We start from the raw sequence: 20949 nt of genomic DNA, 5'->3' as shown, positions 1-20949 counted from the left end.
GTTGATTATAATGCTTTTACATAGTCATATATCACTTTATATTCCAACGTGATGAAAACCTTTCCTATATATTACAATATAACGATATCTTCTTCTCGCAGGTTCTCTGATGCGCCGCCACCGCCATGGTGCCACCAACACAGGAAATACATCTTGCAGGGCAAGTCCAACTCCGCTCAGAGTCGCGGCTGTGCTGTACGAAAATGACGATGACCTCAATGAGCTCGCCAACAATGATGATCTTGATGATGATTACCTGCCTGATTCTGCTGCATTGCTCCATCACCAAAAGTCCCAAACCTAGATAAGGTATGCTCAGGTCTTATCATCCGGTATCAGCTTCACCATAGCCACCATGGCCCATCAGCCCAGCCCAGCCCCAGGTCATCCGAGATGGTAAGATCATGAAACTGAATTTTTGCTCATTTAACCATCAGCTGATGGGTCATGCATCATGACTGACATATGATGGCTGCTGAGCAGGCCTGAACAATTTCCAGCACCTTATAGTGGCTTATTGCAGTGGTATGGTACTAGTATAAGCACATATTATTCTTGTAGTACATACTATATGACATCGGCTACGTCGCTCAGCAATTCTTTAGCTGTATCAACATCCATTTGAAATCTCCGTTTCGCGAACCGCGAGAGCAAAGCGATGGCAAGATAGAGCTATGTGACACTTCGGTCTGGATGATCAGTGGGGTGCAAGTCGAGGGCCCCTTGAAAAAGAGAGATGGGGATGTCGAGGTCGAAGTATCTTCCATCCGCTTGGCAACTAACAGACTTTGCCACGGCTAGATTGAACAGCACTGCAGGGCGGTAGGGATGATCCATGGGACAGAGATCCGAGGCCCGTTCAAAGTGCTTTATGGATTGTTTGAGATCCCCGCTGTTCTGCATCCTGCGGTATCGTGCGAGAAGACGATGTCCGGTGTCCGTCATCAGTGCTAACACTTTCATATCGCTGCATGTAACCTGCACATTGCAGCTGTCACGTGAACCTCGCAATAAACCCTGACGTGAATCGCCCTAAGCAATTGGATCCATTTAATATCACTAACTAGAGACTCTGTCAGCAGACGCCGCGGATGACTCGTGTATTGCTGGAACTCACAGAGTAAAACGAAAAATGAACACTGATACCGTGCTGGATAGAGTCTAGTTGAAAGAAGAATAACGGGTAGTAGAACCCGATCTGGAAAAGAAAGCCTCTGCAGAATGGTTATTTGGAGAAAGTCAGGAATGTACGTTGCAGGTCTCACCCTATTATTAGGAGCACAAACAGTACATCGTGAATACATCTTCTAGCCGCCACGATATAGTTCACCGGTATCGCCGGCGGATCAAGGTGAGTTCACATGCACAAACACGCAGTTAAGAGAAATAAGCTGATCAACCCTGCGCTTATACGGACGCTGTTGGAAAAACCAAGAGGACTGTTGAGGAGGTTATTGAGCATGATCGGATGGATGATAGCACCTAGCGATGAGCCTGTAACGACGAATGTCATGACCAGTATGGCTTGGGGTGAATCATCAATATCAGCCGAGCAGAGATAGATATCACATACCAGTGATGACGACTTGTTGCACTCCACCGAGTTGCATCTCTCCCGGGTGCTGGGTGGGTTTTCAATAGCCTGGCTCCTCACTAAACAATACGCACATTATCAGGCATGTGGATGATTGGTGTTTCATATACTAGGTAGCAGTATCACGAGGTAGACAATTGATAGCAAGCGGTGCACCAGCGAAGACTTGATAATGAATTAGAGATCATATAATACAAGACCAAATGATTTCTCACCATGCCGCGTCACATAAGCCGTGTCGGGTGACATCACTGAGGCTGCAGTGAGGCGTTGGAATAGAGGCAATGCGCATATACTCACCTTTAGGTATTAAATGCAGATACACTGTGTGGAGAGATAGTAAGTACACTGTACAAGAAGGGGTGGACAGTGTTACCTTGAACAGAAATTCAGGTCATAAACTATGACCAATAGCCGCAAGAGTGGTGGTGGTGGTGGTGGTGGGAAGAGCAGTGGGTACTAGTACCGGTTGAAGAGCGAGCCCAACCCCAACAGCGCAAAAGTGGCCAAGTGGCAAAGGGTACCAAATAAAGGACTTAAGAAAATCGAGCGTGCACAGAAGAGCAGTGATACGGATTCACACATTTGGCACCGATATGGTTTCAACTGACCTGTTTTGTTGTATTGCGCATACAACACTTATTGTGAGACCCAATCGACGGGGAGGCGTGCTTGGAAGTTGGCTGAGTCCACATCGTGAGGTAGTCTGGAGTTTGCTTGGGTACGTCTGGCATGGACATCGAAGCCGTAGCGGTAAAAGAACAGGAGTCCATGATGGACTCGACTGTGACAACTTGAAGCCTCTTCTGTTAACCGGGCATTCAAAGTGGAGTCTGGACTGTATGCATCGCCGATTCACAGAGAATATCAGGGAGGATCAAACTTACAGAAGTATATCAGGATGTTATCATAATGACAAAAGCATATCATTTGTGTAGCATACACAGGAACAACGGTAAGCTACGAACTACTCGACATCATAATGATCAAGCGCTGGCATCATCATCTCAGCAGCCATCACCCATGATCCAGTAAACCTCGTGACCATCAGCCTAATAAGGCAATACCGGTTTTCTGGACTTTTGGTGATGTCATGGCAGCTCTCGAATATCGATCCCTTGGGATGTCTATTACTGATGAAACGTTCACATGTACAAGGACCATACAATCAGATTCCTCGCTCTAAAGACCGTGCTGACCTAGTCTCGTGAACCAGCCGCCTTGTTTGAGAAGGAAATGTAAGGCATCTAGAAGAACTTACCTTAGCCTGAGAGTACACTTTCAACTTCTCCGAATATACCCCGTGTCGTGCTTCCAAGAAGTCCTGGCTTATGAACGCGTCGCATCTTCTCTGTCCTGCAAAACATACAAGAAATAAGGCAGGAGGACAGGCTGGTATGCGTGTTTTCAGATGACACATACATCTCAATAACCAACCAAACCGATATATTGGCCTGCTACACAGAATTTGAGAGTGCCCCCTTGTCTTCGAGTTCGCAGATTGCTTTCTCTGAGGTCCGAGAGTTGCAGCAGTTGACAGCCCACATATGCATCACATCGGGACGATGTTGGTGCATAAGCGCGAGAATTTCGCCTCCGTGTGCTCCGAGTATTCTTGATACACGAGCAGACTGCTGCTGGTCTGTTGTCAAGAGGAAAGCCTGAATAAAGGAGTGAAGAGTAGGAAAATGTGAATCTATAGCGAGCAAAACAGCTTGAAGGTGTCCTTCGGATGGCCCGCTTGCTTCTTCGGATTTGAGTTCTTCAGTTCTCTGTACCTCTGTTCTGCTACCAGTCCGCATCTGGCTTGCTCAACCTGCAATTCCTGAGTAGATACTAGCTTCGCTGAAACACGCCGGGATCTCTTCTGTGGGGGTGCGGATGTAGTATTTAGCATGATGTTGAAGACTAGATTTTCGTTGGTTCAGGTACGTTCTTGTTGCATCACTGTGATGGAGAGGACGCGACGCGTTCATGAGTGATTGTATATCAACTTGGATGTGACACCGATTGGTATTTTGAACACCATGTACACGTGATTCATCATATCAAATTAATATTCATCCATTCATTCCAGAGTCCTACTGTCATGACACAGGACACGATTATACGTTAATGCTACATCAATATACACTTGGTAACCTTGTGAGTAACACGAGTCTTCCTCAATGAGACGGGCACTGCCGACGGTCAAGTGGTTCGAAAATTTGACTCGATGAGCGATTTCGAATGGACGTGGATGTGTTCAAGTTGCATTATGAAGACTACCGCAAATTGAATGGCTATGGCCACAAAAACGATATCCTGCAGCAGGGCCCGGTTGTCAGTGAGAGTAAGCATGAATGATTCAGTCCATACTCACCAATGATAGCTCGCTCATCCTCGTACCACTCCTCATCGTCGCTCGACGGCATATCAGTGGCACCATTTGCTGTGTGTGCCATTTCTATGGTGGCCTCCACATACCCAGCAGGCTTGTTCAAAATCGACTTGATAAACCCCTTGGTTGGTTTGGACCAGAGAGTCGCCGAAAATGAAAATGGAGTATTGGTCTTTTTCTCCGTCAATTTGTTGACAATCTTCGGTAGTTTGATGGCCACTTTGCTGCATGATGCGGACGACAAAACGTCCTGAACCTTGAGTTGTTTGTTTTTGAACAACACAAGGGCATGCTTGATCTCAAAACAAATTCAGTGTGAATAAGCCATTTTAAATCAAACTCACCGCTACAGTAGAGAGGGCGAGAACTCGTGGCATCCCGCTCGTCACAAGCTCATGCATGTCAAAGGCAGGAACCTTCACATACCCTTTGATGGCGTTGAAGTGTGCCCTGCCAAGCAGCTGTAAGATGAAGGGAGAGCGGTAAGCTGTGAGAGGAGATGGACTATCAGGGTCCTTATATACGAAGACCCAATTGTGGACAAGAGATGCTGCTAGATCGCTAGGAGCACAGTCAGAAGTGCATGTCATGAAGTCCATGATAATGGCTATGGCTGTTGAGCCAAAATTACTGCGCCATTCTGAGATGCGCCGAGCAGTCTAATGATCAATATAGTATTAATAAATAAAATAAAATATAACAGGGGACTTACAAGCGAATGTACCACACCATTGTGAACGAGAACAATATGAAGATCTTTGTATACTGCATCGAAAATAAGCTGAGCGTGATGGAGAAGAACATCGTCTGGGATAACCCAGATGTCTTCATAACTTCCAGCCCACAGTAATATGGTAGGAAGATATTTCTTTGTCCAGCGCTGGTCTGCTTGCATGGCTGCAGGTAAGTCAACTGTACGATAGGCGTCACATGCTTTCATGTGCTCCAGCGTAGTGTCCACTGGCACATTTTGTTGGCGTTTGAGCTTGGCAGGTACACTGCGAACAGGTGCAGCAGAAGGCTCGATCTTGGCCTTTTTTTGAGCAGGCACCTCATCTAAGACAAGGATTTCGTTAGCTTTGCGCTTGGAGGATTTCCGATTCGGTGCCTGCATGAATGGAGCTGTAGGCTCCTGCAATAACTCAAGCTCAGAGTCATTGGCACCAATAAATCACTGCCACTAACCCTCGGTTTTCCTTTGTCTTGCTTCTTCCCCGCACAAGTAGCCTCATACTCTAATAAATCACCAATTTCGTCTGTTGTGCGAAAAGGTAGCCGAGGGATGCTCTTGAGTCGAAATGCTGGATGCACGGGATGATGGTTCCGACTTACTGGGCTTGACTCCTGAAACCCAGTTGGTCACTTGGCCACCTGGTGCAAGTTTATGAGTGGTCGCATTGATACTGGAAGTATGATTAAGGAAAAACAAAGTTGATTCTGTGAGAAGCAACATTACAGTGTGAGAGAAGAATCTTACAGTGATGGCATGTCTTTTCCCATCACCACGTGGTGCCTTACTATCACCTTCCACATTCGACGGATTGGCATCAACTCTCAGTACTCGAAATTAAGTGAAATCCCGATGAGTGTGACAAGGTGGTGAGTATGATCACAAGCAGATGCTGATTATAAATGAGATTTGTTGGCAGACGATGAGAGAGGAATAAGAGACAGTGCCAGATGTAGTTTCAACGAGATAGGCACTGTCAATAGGTCAAGTGGTTTGATTGAGGAGCGATTTCGGACGTGGACATTGACATCGCTGCTCTGGACTTGGCAGCTGATAGCGAATCCAAAACAGTCATTCAGCAATTTGTGACATCTTCGATCAATCGCAGATGGTCGAATGAGAGGTCAGCAGGAAGCTCTATAATACTCCAGATAGTATATACGCACGACACTAGTGCTAGGTACTTGTAAATCACTGCCCCGCAAAAGTCACCTGTAGCACGAACCTGACTAAGTCGTCACAATTTCTTCTGCGGGTTGCCAACGTAGCAACAACATAGGGTGCTGCTCTGACTGATCACTCTTTCGAACATTCTCGGACTCCCAGAGCTCGTAATGCATACGTGTTGCCAAGATTGCATGCATTATTATTTGGGGGCTGTTACACCTCAGGCATCAGTTTTCGGTATCAATAAAAGTCTATGAGACTGTATTATTATGTTAGGTACAACCCCATCTCTTAGACCCAACCTCCCGGATGTTCTAAAAATAGCACCTATGAAACCATCCCTAAAATGCTTGGCAGGACCTCGGCACATCCTCGTGGCACTGCCTGGATCATCGCGGCCCTTCTTGGATCATCGTGGCCCTTCTTGGATCATCGCGGCGATCCTCTTCTGCACGTCCTCTGAACACTGAAATAAATCCTCTTCGACACCCTGTCTGAACATCTGGGTAGAGTCCATGGTGCACCGACCAATTTTATTTTACTTGCTAAGTCCCTTTTCACTTGTCTTTTTTCTTCTACGCTACTACAGTCATTCATTATGGTGCCTGTCCGCTCGGCGCATGGCAGTCAGCCAACGTCTACAGGGCTAGGTCACCACTTTGTTAGCCCTAAGAAGGCTCGAAACCCCAAAAAAACTCAAACTATTGTTCATGTTCCAGGCGTTAGCTCTAAACGCGAGCGCCTCCTCGCCCAAATGGCCGCCCTAATGAATCCTCAAGGATTCCAAATTGATGCCCCCAGACCTAGTTCTGCAGCTCATTCCGAAACCCCAATGAGTGTTAACAATGCTATAAGTTACACTTACGATGAGCAAGACTACGACGCGACCAACGACGACCAGCATGACCAACAAGTACCCTGTCCTCCACCTGTGGTGCGTGAGGGTACAGGCCGCCGTCTCTTACCAGACAAGATGGCCTACAACCTCTATAGTGCTTGGAAAACTCTTATCCCCACTTTGGTGGATGCCCACCTCAAATATTCTGCACGAACCCATGGGCAACCTCTCACTTCACCCCATCCTGTCATATCTGCCTGTGCGAGCCAGGCTTGTGCACAACGGTGTTTCTCTGGTATTTGCATCTTTTTCGACTGTAGGTAGTTCATTCGTCATGTATCACTCCAACTGACAGTTACAGGTTTCAATTCTATCGATGTATTATCCTGCAAATGCTCCACACTCGCGCAAGTCCTTGTTCATCATGGGCTTTTCCCCACTGCACCTTCCCAACCACGTATGGCAGTTTCTGTCGATCTCCTTGCATTTTATCGTGCCTTATTTGAGCGCTCGTGTGATGCTGTGCATGCTCTCGCCTCTGCCCTCAAAACGCATTACACTCGCAGAGGTTTTCAGATGATCAACGCAGACGTGAGTTTCGTCTGCCTTTTTCAACCTTAACTCATTGCACTACAGGGACAAGTCATCCAAGAGCCATTCAGACGGGGCCTTGGCCAAGCTGTTCAATGGTTTGACATATTGCAGACCGAGGTCGAACGACAGACTGAGGCGATGGTAGAGATCTGTCGAGAGTGGTGACCTGCACCAAACTGGTTCGGTGCATGGATGACTAATGCTCTCCCATGAGCCTAATACCCTAGAAATCACTACGAAACCATTTCCCTCTATTCTAAAGCCAGAATGCAGCTCAGACAAATATTTCATTTCATCTTTTCAATGGAACTCAGACAGGCTGAATATTTTTGTATATTTAATTCTGCGATGAATTTTGCTTAGTCATCCTCAACAATGACTCAGGCTGAATCTCACACATGTCAGGTGACTGTGAAAAATAGTTCTCGCATGGGTTACCCTGGGAAAACTTCCTCAAAACCCTAAATACATGCCTCGCGTCATTTTCTCATTCAACAAAGTGACATCAGAACGGAACACCAATGATCATGAATATTTCTCTTGCAGTGCACAATCAGCCTGTCACATGACCCTTCAGTCACATGATGCTAAATCACATGATCTTAAGTCAGGTGATTTTTGATCCAAATCAAGTGATGACAGAACACTCAGCCCAAGCATGCTGACTAATGCTGACTAATTATGGTCTCATTTGGTGCAACATAAGCAACCCCTGCAAAATGATTTTTGGTACCGCTGACTAAGCTCACCCCTCATAGATGGCAGGAAAACATAGCACAGCCACCCTTTTTTTTGTATATAAGACCCAAATTTTTGCCCAAAGAAGAGAGCTTTTAAGCCCCACTTTCAGAATAAAATTGTGTGTGAAGTGTGATCATTGTCAACAACAGTGACCAGGGCTGTCAAGTACCTTCAGCAAAGTCATTGTAACCAGTAGTCAGCCAGCAACTTTCAGTAACCAGCAAGCCCCTAAGCTCATCAGCATCAGCATTCAGCAACACCCTTAGCTCATCACCACCAACGACGACCAAGACCTTGAGCTCACTGTGCTCAACGATCGACAGAACTTTTTTTTTGATTTTTCTTCTTTGATTTTCTAGTTTTCTTCTGTCTCTTTTTCTCTTTCTTTTCTTTTGTTCTTTCTTTCTTTCTTTCTTTGTCTTTCTTTTCTGTCACTCTTTTGTTTTTCTCTTTCTTTTTTTCGTTCTTTCGCTCTTTCTCTCTCTTCTCTCTCTCTGTGATCCTCTCTCTTTCTTCTCTTTCAAGTTTCGGTGCTAAGCTTTCATTCATATTTTCAGAAGCTTTTGTGTTGTCTCTTTCGTCCATCTAGACTCCGAATAGTTTAGTGGGGAGACTTTAGGGATTGACAGTAACACTTGACCTCACTCATCTGAGTAGTGATACTGAGCCAGGATCTTCCTTGTCTGCTAGACTTTAGTTGTTGAATAGGGGACTTGGTACTGAAACCAAGGACGTCCGTTCCTGATTCTGTTTAATACTCATCGTGAGTTCCTTGGCAGCAGGTTCAACAGTGAGCTAAGAGTTCTACTGAGCATTGATTAGTCTTGACCTTTGATTCTACCTGTTTGTGCTGAGGGGGTTGATTGCTGTAATTCCACACAACTCTTTCAAGATACGATTGTTACAAGGCATTGTTGTTGAAGGAAGGTTTGAAGAGGTGTCTTTTTTTTCTTTGTTTCTTTTTGTCATCACCATACCATTGGGTTGACTAGTTTTCTTTCGTCTTTCAACCACTGCCATACCGTTAGAGTGATTTCATTTCAGTTTCATTTTTGTTGGATTGACTGCATCATTGCTGACCTTACAGAAGTACTGTGGTCTGACATAGCTTGGGAAGTGTAAACAGCCACCCACGAATGACCACATTATCAGCCATTGGTATTTGTCTGAATCGCTGACCATGGAGATATTTGTTTTTATAGGTGTTTATCTATAGATCATCTATCTAAGAAGACAGCGGGTCTATGAGGCTCGGAGACATCGATATCAAGAGGACGGTAGCAATTCGACTCCCATGCCCTCCCTGCTCCTAGGACAATGTGCTTCTGTTCTCATGCAGCGCTGCCCTGCATGTTTTGGAGGTATCGTATTCGGCAGGCCACTCAGCGATGGCGGAGATATCCACATTGCAACAGATGGCAACTTCCATCATCGCCATCGACGATCTGCGGGTGATTTCCCGTGCTTTTACGAGCCTTCATATTTCCTTCCAAAGACCCAGGTTGACGAAGTTGGACGATGGATCGTCTCGAAGCGTAAGCATGCTCCCAAGAATCGTAAACATGTAGTTCCGGACGAAGCCATCGACCAATGCGAGCATTCATACGAAGCCGCAGATGGAAAGAAGCAAAAGGCAGCCATGGATTCGTTTGATGATACTGGTGTCATGGCCCTTATTTGCCGTCATGACATCCCACTCTTCTTCGCTAATATCGACTCACCTGGCGAGCAGCAGAAGTACGCAGTCGCACTAATCGAACATTTATTATCTCTGTTACCGCAGGAAGCTACTGTCGTCATACTGTACGATGTTGGTTGCGTCCTCTCACGCTCCTTATCTCAGGTAAGCGATCATTTAATCAATCCTATCTCAGTCTGATGTCTGACTATGTAGTATGACATCCTACCTGATTCTGTGACTTCCCGTCTTCAATTTGCGACCACCGCTATGCACGCATATGGCCACGAGTGGGCATGTCAGCTCGAATACAACCCTCGGTTGTGCACTGGCCTTGGTCTGTCCGATGGCGAGGGTACAGAGAGACTTTGGTCCAGGTTTGTTAAGTTGATCGGAATTCAACGTTCTTCATTGGTAAGAATTAACAGTATTTAAATGAACCTACATTGATAATAATCCACTACATAGCGACAAAGGCGCCTTTGGTTGATAGACCGACAAGCTAGTGCCATCGGTCTGGAGATGCGAGTAGATCTCGGTGATTGGATCAAGTGGAGGCTCAAACGTGGCATTAATGCTCAGGGTGCAGCAGCCAAGGAAGCGCTGACCAAATGCAGCATCGAAGCTGACGACCTCCAGGCTCAGTGGGAGGATCAGAAGAAATTGCAACTCTCTATTCGTGCACGTACGTCCGGGTCAGTCATTCAAAATCACAACTAACATTACACATCGCAATCTCAAGATGCTCCTGCACGATTGAAGAAAGAGCTTGATGTCGTCCTTGCTCTACAGTCTGATCTGGACACTTCAGACAAGGCCTTGCAAGCCACACGCACTGTAGTAGAGAAGGGCTCAGTCACCGAGGAGACACTTGATGCTCTGGAGAGCCTCGAGCGCAGCCATGACCGATTGATGAACAAGGTTGAAGTATTGTATTCTTCCCTAAACGTCCATGACAGGTTTCCAGAACTGCAAGGTGTCGACTTAGATTTCGTCTGAACACTACTCATGGCCCGCAACCTCAAAATAAATATCCACAAGCGAGCCATAGGCAGCTTCTTCGAGTGGGATAAACTCGACTGTGCTGTCGGCGGAGCAAATCAAGCCCTTGGTGATGTCGACTACTTCTGCATTGCCACATTCTGACTTATTCTAACAGGCACCAAGTTACATCAGCAAACACGTAAAGCTATTGCGAAGCGGCAGCCTGCTTTAATGACTGCGATCCGCAAATTTAATTCATATTGTGAGCGCCTGGAGAATCTCTATGACCCATCTTGGGGTGTCCCACTCCCTGCTGCTCTGCCTACCAAACTTGCTGACCTCCGAAATGATCAAACTTTGATGGAGGACGTATGGATTACTCCATCGGTAGGAGATGTCCCCCGTTGGATGCAAGATGCTGACGTCAGAGATGGTATACGAGCCTTGCTCAAATGAACATGTTGCCGAGAAGAACAGCGCCGCCTTGGGATCGAGGCAGATAACCTTTGTTGGTGGTTCGGAGATGAGCTGGCTGCACTAGAACTTGCCCTACGCTCTCCCGCAAGTGAGTTGTTTGATATACTAGTATATTGAAGAGTAGCACTGATCCTAGAAGATCACGCATTCATATTTTCCCTGCAGCAACGGCGGGATCACATTCTCCAGCTGCAAACTAAATGGGTCACGCCACTTGTATCCTCCATCCGCTTCGTCAGTAATGCCACAGCAGCGGTCAATCTTGCGATGAGTCTGTCTGACAGCGAGGGACCATTGGAAGATGGCCTCTATAGGCTTGTACCAACCTCGCTCACTGATCCCTCCCCTGAGGATGACGCTGATGAATATCTTGTACCTGCATTCGAAGAAGTTACTAAAGAAGCGGTACTCATGGACATTTTGCCCGATGGTACCATTAGCGATGACGAGGATGATGAAGCTGTGGAAGCACCTGAATTTGTGATTACCTGGACAATGCCAGAGGTATGTTCCTGTCTCTCGATATGTACCTGCATTTATCAAATGTCATAGAATATACACACAGATCCTTTCAAAGCTCCTCTCCCAGAGGATTATCCAATAGTATCAGTCGCATGTACTCCCATGACCCGAGTACGACCAGCAGTTGATGGGTTTCCAAGTCAAGTATTTGACCCAAGGGATCAGTCATTCCTGGCTCAGCCGACTGCCCGTCTCAACGACACATGTATTAATGGCTGCACGGCACTACTATACTCTGAAATACTCAGAACCTCATGTGTGCAGCCTTGTGCAGTTCTTTCCATGCATGACCTCCCACGTATCCGATACAATGCGTCGGATGAAGTACTGTGGCGAAATACTTCGTGGACATTGTTTTGGGAGAAAGACGTTTGGATCTTACCCATTCATCGCCCCTCACCAGTCGGACACTGGGTATTTTGTGCGATTTATATTCAAACGAAGGAGCTTCACCTCTTCGACAGCCATGGAAAAATGACGTGAAAGTGAGTGATAGTTTCAGTCATCCTCTGGTAAACTGACGATGATCTGATAACAGGACATTATGCATCTTATTGCACGTCTATCGTCCATCGCTTACCAAGGTCGCAGCTCGCGTAAAATTGATCTTCGAGGGTGGGTAGCCCGGCCACTAATAGTCAAACCACTGCAGACAAATGGCTATGACTGCGGTCTCTGGGTCCTAGCGGCAATTGCAGCCATCTTGCGGGGAGCTCATAGACCAGGGATGTGCGAGGAGGATATGATAGCTTTCAGACACTATCTACATACACTAGTAGATACAATACCTGCTCCGTGACATGCGATACACACAGTTGTCTACAACTCTCCCGACGACGTGTGCTGAACTGACTTGAGTACTGTGAAAACACAAAAAGGATTGAGTATTGCACCTGGTTGGCAGCATGCTAAGACAATAAGGACAGGCATTCCGACGCCCGTAGACATATACTACTTCAGTTGAGAAACCATTCATGAAGTCAAGCCAACCAACTGGTTAATAATGGTGTGTTTACTTACTATGATGTAGTTGAGGGCCCGCTAAGGTCAGGATTGTCAAAACTCACAAACAGGTCGACTTGACGTACGAACAACTTAGAGTCACTACAATCCTGTAGATATATACCAGTCAAGGACGGGAAAACATCCATGCTGACCTGGAAACCGGTTGATAATGGTGTTTACTTACAATCGTGTAGTTGAGGATAGCCCAAGGTCAGGCTCATGACCGCTAAGGTCAGGATTGTCAAAACTCACAAACAGGTCGACTTGAAGTACGAACAACTTAGAGTCACTGCAATCCTGTAGATATATACTACTAGTCAAGGGCAAACATCCATGCTGACCTGGATACCGGTTGATAATGGTGTGTTTACTTACAATCGAGTAGTTGAGGATAGCCCAAGGTCAGACTCACGAACAAGTCAAATTGCCATACAATGCCATACGAGCCACTTAAAATCACTTACAACTCGATGAAGCAATCCAACGTATACCAGTGTTACACGAAGTAAGGTGGCTCTGCATGATAAAGCACTCAAGATATGTATCTCATCCGAACCGGGGTGGTGAGGGCCTTAGTTCTGGCCTATTCATAGCCATAGATTGTTCCATATCATGCTCCAGAGATATGTTTTCTGTTTCATAGGAGTTTTATTCGCAACTTGATTGGTTATCATACCTCTCGGGAGGTGCGTCTACAAGCCTAAACAGGAGATCAGCATGATGGATCTAAGATCGTAACAAGGCACTCTCGTCTCTTCCTCTCCCTTAAGCTAAAAATTGTCAAATGTTTCCCTTTGAGTACAAATTCTTAATTCCCGCGAGGTACACATAGGTCGGTACAATCTGGTTGACTTTGTGACAATTTCTAGAGTACAAAGATACAGAACAAAAGACTCCCTTGATTATACTTCACATCCAGGAAAAACAACAAGCCCGGTATCTACTTATTCCTCATCGATGGTACCAACTGCAGTCACAGTCGCTGAAAGCTGTGTGAGTAGCCCATCAACTTTTCCCTCCTCATCGACAACATCCGTAGTAGCCGAAAGCTGAGTGAGGCAGCTAATCTGTGGGATGAGCGAGCTGGTTTCCGGTCTACTGACAGGCAAAGAGTGCTCCCATGCTGCTTGTGCTGCTTTCAACCTCCAGGACGGAGGGGCGACAGGTAACTCAACAAAAACCTGCAGTTTTGGGCGACATAAAGGCGCAGAAGACACCACAGGAGAATGGCAACCAGAAGGTACAGGAGACTCCACAGAAGAATGGTGACGAGAAGGTACGGGCAACACCACAGGAGAATCCTCGGGCGATAATACCTGTAGTTTTCGCCGATGAAGTCGACGAGAAGGTGCAGGTGGAGACAGCGGCTCTGGGGATGGCTCTGGAGATGGCTCTGGAGATGTCTCGGCCATTGGGAGACGAGGAAGTCCCTTCCTATCGATCCGACCATTCAGGAATGTGCGCCGGCCATGCGAGTTCTGTGAATCATTTTGAGGTGCCTCTCCAAAGATGATCGGTTCACGGGAAGCCATGATTTTCCGGCGGACTTGATCAGTGGTGACATGCTGAACGATGATGAAGTTTGTTTTCAGGGCATCAGCAAATATGAATAGGTCCCACTCACCTGAATGATGATGGTGTTTGTTTTCAGGGCATCAGCAAGTAGGTCCTGCTCACGGAGTGTAAGGTCGTTGATACCCTTGCTTTTGACGAGTGTTGGGCGTTTCTCGCCGGGCATGAGAACATTCTCAGGGTAGTGGTGGAGGGTGTATCCACGGTGGGCTAGAATGGCAGGTAGTCTCTTCCACGGAAATGTCCCCCCTCAACCATTGAGTGTGCCTGTGAAATCATCAGAAATCCTACAGATCAAATTCCTCATCAAAACTTACCAAGAAGTGCTGTCAGCCCACCGATAATGCAAGGGATCCCATCGAGCTGCCTCCAACACTCAGAATCTCCATTTTCCTGCCTTTCAAGCCACCCTGCTAATATCATATCTGCTGTTACACCACGCTGCAAAGCGATGCGATCCAGAACGGAGTCAAGTCTGGCAAAATCCATGGCGAAATCCATGTGGACAATTTTGTGTAAGAAGAAGCAGTACAGTTTGAGAAGGCGCCAGTCCAAGTGAAGGTGATAGTGCCAGGAGAACAACATTGATGACAGAAGCATCGATCCTTACAGGCTTCATCGATGTCATGCCCAGTCAGAATTTAGTGAATTCATTGAGAAGTCAAAATTCCCACGCACAATTAGTAATATCAGTGCCAATCTTGAACGTTTGAACATTCAACGTACAACTTGGTTCAGCATCATTAATCCTTAATTAATACTTATTACCACTCTTCAGGTTTTGATCTTTGGGAGGCTCTACTAGTACTTCTTTCGGCCATACTACTAGTCAACAATTGCAGCCGGTTCCCTCCGCGTTGTCGAGGAACCATTTCTTTGGCTATACCGGTGCACAGGCGCCTCCTGCAATCGTGCGAGGCTCATTAGTCCTTATTACCACACTGGAAAACATTCATTACTGTGCTGGAGGATCATCGATCCTCATCCATGCGAGATGATGAGATCTCTGGGTAAGTAAGTCTTAATTCTAATGAGTACTCTGAAAGAAGTAAATGCATCGCAACAGAGTTACATTATGCCATTATCTATTACCGCTGCTATGAAGGCCGCTCAAACACGAGAACCCTTCTGGTACATCAATTCGCCCATCCAGTGTGCAACACACAGCTCCGAAACTCCCTCCACGTGGATGTAAAACTCGATATCTTCTAAGTATGCAAGGGTGGTACTGAGGTAACGAGTGACTGTGTTAGCAGCACGAAACTCGGCCGAGACACCGCAAAAATTAAGGATTTTATCTTGAACGGGGATGGAGCGGTTGAGCAAGCCTTGGACCGTGACTATCATATTTGTAACAATGGTTCGGTCCCCATTATCGGCACGGTCATTCGTATACATGATGCTGTTGACAAATTGAAGCAAGGCGCCCTCAGCAAATGCACGAGGTTCAGTAATCAAAGATAACATTTCATCTTTGATCCCTTTGAGCATGAGTAGACATCCTGTAAGATCTGATCTGTGCAATATTCATTTTATGTTCATTTCATTGAAAAAAATGTACAGTGAGTCATCATTCTCCTCAATGTCGCTGGAATTGCCTGTCTCCGACTCATCACCATCTTCATCCGAGTCGTAGCCATGCAGAGCTCTTTCGATAGCTTTCTTGAGCTCCGACGGCCCTGTGTTCTTTTCAACATGAAGCTCCCTCCACCGGCTTAGAATTCTGTCTCTGTTTCTTCAAATGTTTGACCGGTCAGGAACCACCGGAGACAATTAATCAAGGCGGTGAGACTTACTTTTCATAATGGTGTCGTCGGTTTTCACGACCTGCTTGCAGGTTTTCCTGAAGTGTCTGATGAGAAGGACGACACAGCATGATTTTAGTGTAACGGTGTGGTGGAGGTTGGTTGAAAAGTTGCAAAGAAGCGGTGAAGTTTTAATCGGAACGGCAACAACGCCTGTCCATGAACATCCTGGATACCATAGCAAGCAGAACGATTCTTTCCTGGTCAATCACCTTCCTGACTTCTGTTTTGAAAGCAGCGGATCTTCAACATGGCAGTGGGGTCTGTTGCTCTTCGCGTTGTGCTCTCGGTGCAACTTCCTTTCTATTTTATATCAGCCAAAAGATTTTGGCGACCTCTCAAATGCGAAAAAGAGTTCCTTTCCGTACATCATATGCACTTTCCTGCGTTGATCTTTGACCTCTCCAAAACAAAAACAAAAGAACGGTTCCTCTCCTTACGTTTTCTTGTGAGTTTTTTTGCTCGTACCATGTGTGCGCAGTCCTGACAAACACTCCAGAAGGCTTCATCTCAACCTTTGCACGACATTTTACAGGTAAGACATTGACATACTTTGTTGGGACTACACTCACTTAATCCTCTAAGCTATGACCCAGAAAAAAGGCTCTCTGCCGCCTGACTATTCAAGGACCTCTCCCTTTCCCGAGTCTCTTTTGCCTGAGCCCATGCTGGATCGCAGCACAGGAGGCTACCTGCAAGAACAAGTGGGTGGTGGTAAACGCTATGCGGATCCCGTCATGGATCTGACTCCAACCCGTCTTCGAACACACATCAAACCCACAGCCCGTGACATGGGGCTTGTCAAGGAGGCGTCCATGCATCGTCAGGCCATGCCTGCTAACGACCAGCCCACTGGAGGCGACTCCCTTGTCAGTGAGCCCATCAATCAGGAAGTTGTGCACCCTCTGCAGCTTTCTGTGCCCGCTGGTACTATCCCTCCTAATATCCGCAGTAGTCCTGCGCTCGAGCCTGCACCAGTACACCGGGGTGTACCTCTTCAGCAGGATGTACCCCACAGTAGTCCTGTGCTTGAGCCTGCGCCAGCACACCAGAGCGTACTTCTTCAGGATCTTTTCTATGATCCCGTCATAGTCCCTCCCAAGGTACCTCCGCAACCAAATCTATCTACTAAGCCTGCTCGTGTGGAGTATGAGACATATGACTTTAGCGGCGACTTTGCTGGCTTTCAGAACGACTTACCTGGTCCTTCTACATCATCCACAACCACTGGTTTCAACGACTTCAATGGCCCTCCTGGTCCATCTACATTGCCTACCACCACTGCTCCCTCTACAATACCGTCCATTCCTGAGACACGTGTCATACCTCCGACCCCCATGTTTCAAATCGATCCAGCATTGGGAGGTTGTGATCTCGATGATGTTCTGATAGATGGTAATGAAGATATCATCCCTGCTGTGAAAGGACGGAGGCACGATGCGACGAACGACATCCTTCGCGAGGGTTTTGTGAAAATGGAACGCCTTGTGCATGAGCTCAGTCGTCACACCTCCATCCCCACCCATCAAGTCATCTCATTATGGCACAAGAGCCATGCTCGCGGCGTCAATAGTGTTAACCATTGGAACGCGTATAGCAGCTACTTCAAGGATAATCTTAAGCAGGAGCTTGACAGACTCGGTGGCAAGGCTCCGGATGTACCAGGAACACCAAGTGAGTGTTTCTCACTCTTGCTATGTTTTTTAAAAAAATCTTTTGTCCAGGCGCTACTGTACGCTGTAACTGCTATGAGCTATTTAAAGCAGCGTATCCGGACACCTGGCAGACTATCTTAGAGTACCACGGCCAGTCTGTACTTCTTAGTGGTGTCCCTCAGACCATTGCCATGCGTGCACAGGAGTTTCAAAAGTTTTTTAAGAAGATTGTTGCAGTGGTACGTACATCTCAACTGGTAGTATCATAATATTGAATAGATATAGATGGATGGAGGAGCTGCACGGTTCGGATTTGAAGCAGCTTTGGTGCATGTGGGAAAGTCGTTAATCAAGATGGTGGTCTTGGCATGGCTCATACAACTCCGGGAGCTGCTGGTGTAAGTTCACTGTTCTGGTTTGAATTTGACCTCAACGTCACATGCTCACACTCTCACAGTTCTGGCTCTCACGTTGTAAGGCTGATGATGATACAATCATCGGGCATCTCAAGGCACATGTATAGTAAGTTGCTCATATCCTTCGGAGAACTTGGTAGTGACTGAGCTCTGCATATTTAGTAATTTGACGTCACTCGTTGTTGTCGAGGAAGCCTTCCCAGGAGATAATATTGTAACCCAGCCAGACGTGCCCAGCGGCCATGAGGCTTCGATTGCCCTATCTGACACCATCGATATAGCCAAGGACGGGACCAGGTGGATCAAGGCAGAGATCTCTCGCCAACTCTGTATGTGTTAGTATATCTTCCTGCTCTTTCTTGCATTAATGAGGAGCGACAGCGAACCTGGGTGGCAAATTTCTTTCGTCAAAGAAGTTCCCATGGAATACACTTCCAGGAGAGCTCACACGCCAGGGAATGATGATAAAGGGCTACCCTGAGGATGTCATACTCCCCGGGGAATACCATGCTTCGAAGAGCAAGGGCATTGCCAATCTCACTCTGAAGGAAGCTAGTGAGGTCATCATGGCATTGAAGGCGGGCACCATGCAACTAATCAAGGTTCTGGAGGAAAAGCAAGGTACACCTTCGACTTATCTTATTCCTGTGTTCTGACATCTAGGCGCATTTTGATACAGCTAAAATTCTCATTTCTGAGTGCACAGTGGTGATGGGGGCACGTCCCCCAGTGGATTCCATCCATGCAGCAGGATGACGTCTTTTTGCGAACGGCACTTCTGACCACAAAGGCCTTGCTCGCGAGAAGCCTAGTAAGGCTGTCACCAAAAGGAAAGGCAAGACCTCTCAGGAGGCACCAACCTTGCGTCGTTCCCCACTCTCTCTTTCTGATGACTCTGGCAACTCCGACTCTGATGGTCCCCCCAACATACCCATTGGTAGACCTCCTGCTCGTGAATTCAAGGTCGTGCAGCTCCTGAAGCAACAGAAGGTCGTGAAGTCAAAGGAAGTGATCTCTCTCACATCTAGCGATGCCCAATCTGGTTCAGAGGATGAGACTACTAAGAAGGCTGACTCCGACTATGAGGACAAGGCTACGTCCAAGAAGCGGAAGGCAAAGTCAGAGGGTGGCTCACGAGCAGCCAAGAAGAGGGCTTCGTCTACTGAGACACCTGTGCCTAAGGTAAATAAAGACAAGGCGCCCACAAGGACTAAGGGAGGAACCGAGAAGGTAAGGAAGCCTAAAATCATTGAGTCGTCTGACGATGAAATGCTTGGTGATGCTGCCAAACACCTTCGCGATGGCCCACCCGAACTCAAAGGTGTCAAAGGTATTGTACTGATTTGCTATCCTCTCACTAGTAGATTAACCATATATTTAGAGCGCCCCAAGCCCCATCCAGTCAAGCCCCCTGTAGCATGCGAGGAGAATGACTCCACGAACAAGACTGTTTTAGATAACGGCGAGCTTGCTGCATGTGCTACTCCAGGCCACGCTGAGCTTGATGACAGGCTTCCTCCTCGGCCTAAGTCACCAGCATCACCCTCACCAATGCGTCGCCAGCCTTCCCACATGCTCACAGACCATGTTGTCCCTGCTGCAGGCGCCCCAGAGAGTGTTGCTCCCGCTTCAAGCGACAATGTTACTCCCACTCCAACCTCACCCAATGATGAGCAGAGCGGAGAAAATGTTGATGCGCTGGTTCAGCAGGGAGATCTAGCCACTGAGCGTGCCCATGATGCCAATGTGAGACAAGATCTCGTTCAGGCCAATGAAGGCATGTATGGTCCACGTCAGGGATTACGCATGGAGCCACGTTATCACTCGACATGGAACGATCCTCCGTATGGAGACAGTCATCCACACGGTCCTGGCCGTGGGTTCCCTCGCTATCTGCCATCCGATTACCAGCGCGGTTATTATGATCAACGTATGCAACATGGCCCTCCGCCCTCTCGTGGATCACAGCCTCCTCAGCCATCTCGCGGCTCTCAACCTCCTCCGAGTCGCAGTTCTCAACCTCCTCGTGGCTCTCAGCCCCCTCAGCAGTATGATGAAACCCACTATCGCGGCGGTGGATATCATGATGGTCACTACCGCGACCACGACCCTCGTGAGTACCGTGAAGATTATTGGCACCCCTCCAGCAACCCATATTATGGCTCTGGGGGGGGAGGGTATCATATGTACAGTCCTGATTATTCTGATGATCAGATGGACCTTTGATATGTCGCATTTATTGGACTGCCTCGGTCGCTCACATTTTTTTTGCATTGTTATATACGATCTTGACATTGAGCGTTGCATCTGACCCATCTTACCGTTTATGTCCTTTTCCTATCGTTGTATTTGCCATACTAGATACTAGTTAATGCATGGCCTTCTGTCTGATTCATGCCTCGTGACAAAAAACGGAAAGAAAAAAAAATGAATTGGAAGCATGTAGTCTAACATATAGGAACTCTGACATATCATCTGTCATCGTGGACGTACTCTGAAATATACATCCGACATCACACCAACATACGGAGATGTGAACATCCGAGTCAGACGCAGAGGATCTCCGGCAAGACTCGGAGGTCACCCTCACGGACATCGCACCAACAGAACATCAGGTGCGGAGGATCTGGAGATGATGAGGATGAACTCACCCTTTGCGAGAGGTTCCACATATAAGCTCTGGAGGGAGAATCAGACAGCCCTACGAAACTAGGGAGAGACATCCTAATGGAAGTAGTCTCTTAGACCTTTTGTTGGCAACGTAAAAATAGGGTCTCACATACCGTGAGAA

General features: G+C 47.0%; 7 protein-coding genes across 7 annotated transcripts; 2 read left to right on the top strand and 5 right to left on the bottom strand.

Annotated features, from left to right (window-relative positions):
* Nucleotides 1-672: 672 nt before the first annotated feature.
* F5891DRAFT_947728 (uncharacterized protein) lies at nt 673-945 on the bottom strand (the record flags this gene model as incomplete). Its single annotated transcript, XM_041374755.1, has 1 exon — nt 673-945. One exon carries the CDS (start codon nt 943-945, stop codon nt 673-675), a length of 273 nt encoding a protein of 90 aa, XP_041228645.1.
* Nucleotides 946-2925: 1980 nt separating this feature from the next.
* Nucleotides 2926-3579, bottom strand: F5891DRAFT_114531 (uncharacterized protein). Its single transcript, XM_041365000.1, has 2 exons — nt 3017-3579; nt 2926-2950 (listed from the first exon to the last, which is right to left on the bottom strand). Exon 1 carries the CDS (start codon nt 3394-3396, stop codon nt 3052-3054), a length of 345 nt encoding a protein of 114 aa, XP_041228644.1. The 5' UTR covers nt 3397-3579; the 3' UTR covers nt 2926-2950; nt 3017-3051.
* A 223-nt stretch (nt 3580-3802) lies between these two features.
* F5891DRAFT_114491 (uncharacterized protein) lies at nt 3803-5666 on the bottom strand. The gene is made up of 7 exons (XM_041364989.1): nt 5452-5666; nt 5307-5377; nt 5160-5230; nt 4687-5106; nt 4319-4633; nt 3957-4272; nt 3803-3898 (listed from the first exon to the last, which is right to left on the bottom strand). Exons 1-7 carry the CDS (start codon nt 5520-5522, stop codon nt 3840-3842), a joined length of 1323 nt encoding a protein of 440 aa, XP_041228643.1. The 5' UTR covers nt 5523-5666; the 3' UTR covers nt 3803-3839.
* Nucleotides 5667-6469: 803 nt separating this feature from the next.
* On the top strand, nt 6470-7468 carry F5891DRAFT_1185712 (uncharacterized protein; the record flags this gene model as incomplete). The annotated part of the gene is made up of 3 exons (XM_041366583.1): nt 6470-7025; nt 7071-7300; nt 7346-7468. The coding sequence occupies 3 exons, from the start codon at nt 6470-6472 to the stop codon at nt 7466-7468; spliced, it is 909 nt and encodes a 302-aa protein (XP_041228642.1).
* A 6186-nt stretch (nt 7469-13654) lies between these two features.
* F5891DRAFT_1185710 (uncharacterized protein) lies at nt 13655-14771 on the bottom strand (the record flags this gene model as incomplete). Its single annotated transcript, XM_041366582.1, has 3 exons — nt 13655-14275; nt 14335-14531; nt 14600-14771. 3 exons carry the CDS (start codon nt 14769-14771, stop codon nt 13655-13657), a joined length of 990 nt encoding a protein of 329 aa, XP_041228641.1.
* A 621-nt stretch (nt 14772-15392) lies between these two features.
* On the bottom strand, nt 15393-16158 carry F5891DRAFT_978109 (uncharacterized protein; the record flags this gene model as incomplete). The annotated part of the gene is made up of 3 exons (XM_041376759.1): nt 15393-15798; nt 15844-16017; nt 16079-16158. The coding sequence occupies 3 exons, from the start codon at nt 16156-16158 to the stop codon at nt 15393-15395; spliced, it is 660 nt and encodes a 219-aa protein (XP_041228640.1).
* A 1266-nt stretch (nt 16159-17424) lies between these two features.
* On the top strand, nt 17425-18011 carry F5891DRAFT_947739 (uncharacterized protein; the record flags this gene model as incomplete). The annotated part of the gene is made up of 2 exons (XM_041374756.1): nt 17425-17761; nt 17812-18011. 2 exons carry the CDS (start codon nt 17425-17427, stop codon nt 18009-18011), a joined length of 537 nt encoding a protein of 178 aa, XP_041228639.1.
* Between the last annotated feature and the right edge of the window lie 2938 nt (nt 18012-20949).

Source organism: Suillus fuscotomentosus (genome assembly GCF_016647785.1).
Source record: "Suillus fuscotomentosus strain FC203 chromosome Unknown F5891scaffold_14, whole genome shotgun sequence".
In the NCBI taxonomy this organism is placed as follows: domain Eukaryota; kingdom Fungi; phylum Basidiomycota; class Agaricomycetes; order Boletales; family Suillaceae; genus Suillus; species Suillus fuscotomentosus.
The sequence above is the reverse complement of the archived record's forward strand: the minus strand, read 5'-3'. Positions and strand labels throughout refer to the sequence as shown.

What these genes read in the sequence shown, in the direction of transcription:
- F5891DRAFT_114531 (XM_041365000.1), bottom strand. Translation starts at nt 3,396, where the DNA reads ATGCGGACTGGTAGCAGAACAGAGGTACAGAGAACTGAAGAACTCAAA.
- F5891DRAFT_114491 (XM_041364989.1), bottom strand. Translation starts at nt 5,522, where the DNA reads ATGCCAATCCGTCGAATGTGGAAGGTGATAGTAAGGCACCACGTGGTG. An exon ending in GGTTTCAGGAGTCAAGCCCA is followed by an intron (nt 5,231 to 5,306) that starts GTAAGTCGGAAC and finishes TTCGCACAACAG; the next exon opens with ACGAAATTGGTGATTTATTA. An exon ending in GGATGAGCGAGCTATCATTG is followed by an intron (nt 3,899 to 3,956) that starts GTGAGTATGGAC and finishes GCCCTGCTGCAG; the next exon opens with GATATCGTTTTTGTGGCCAT.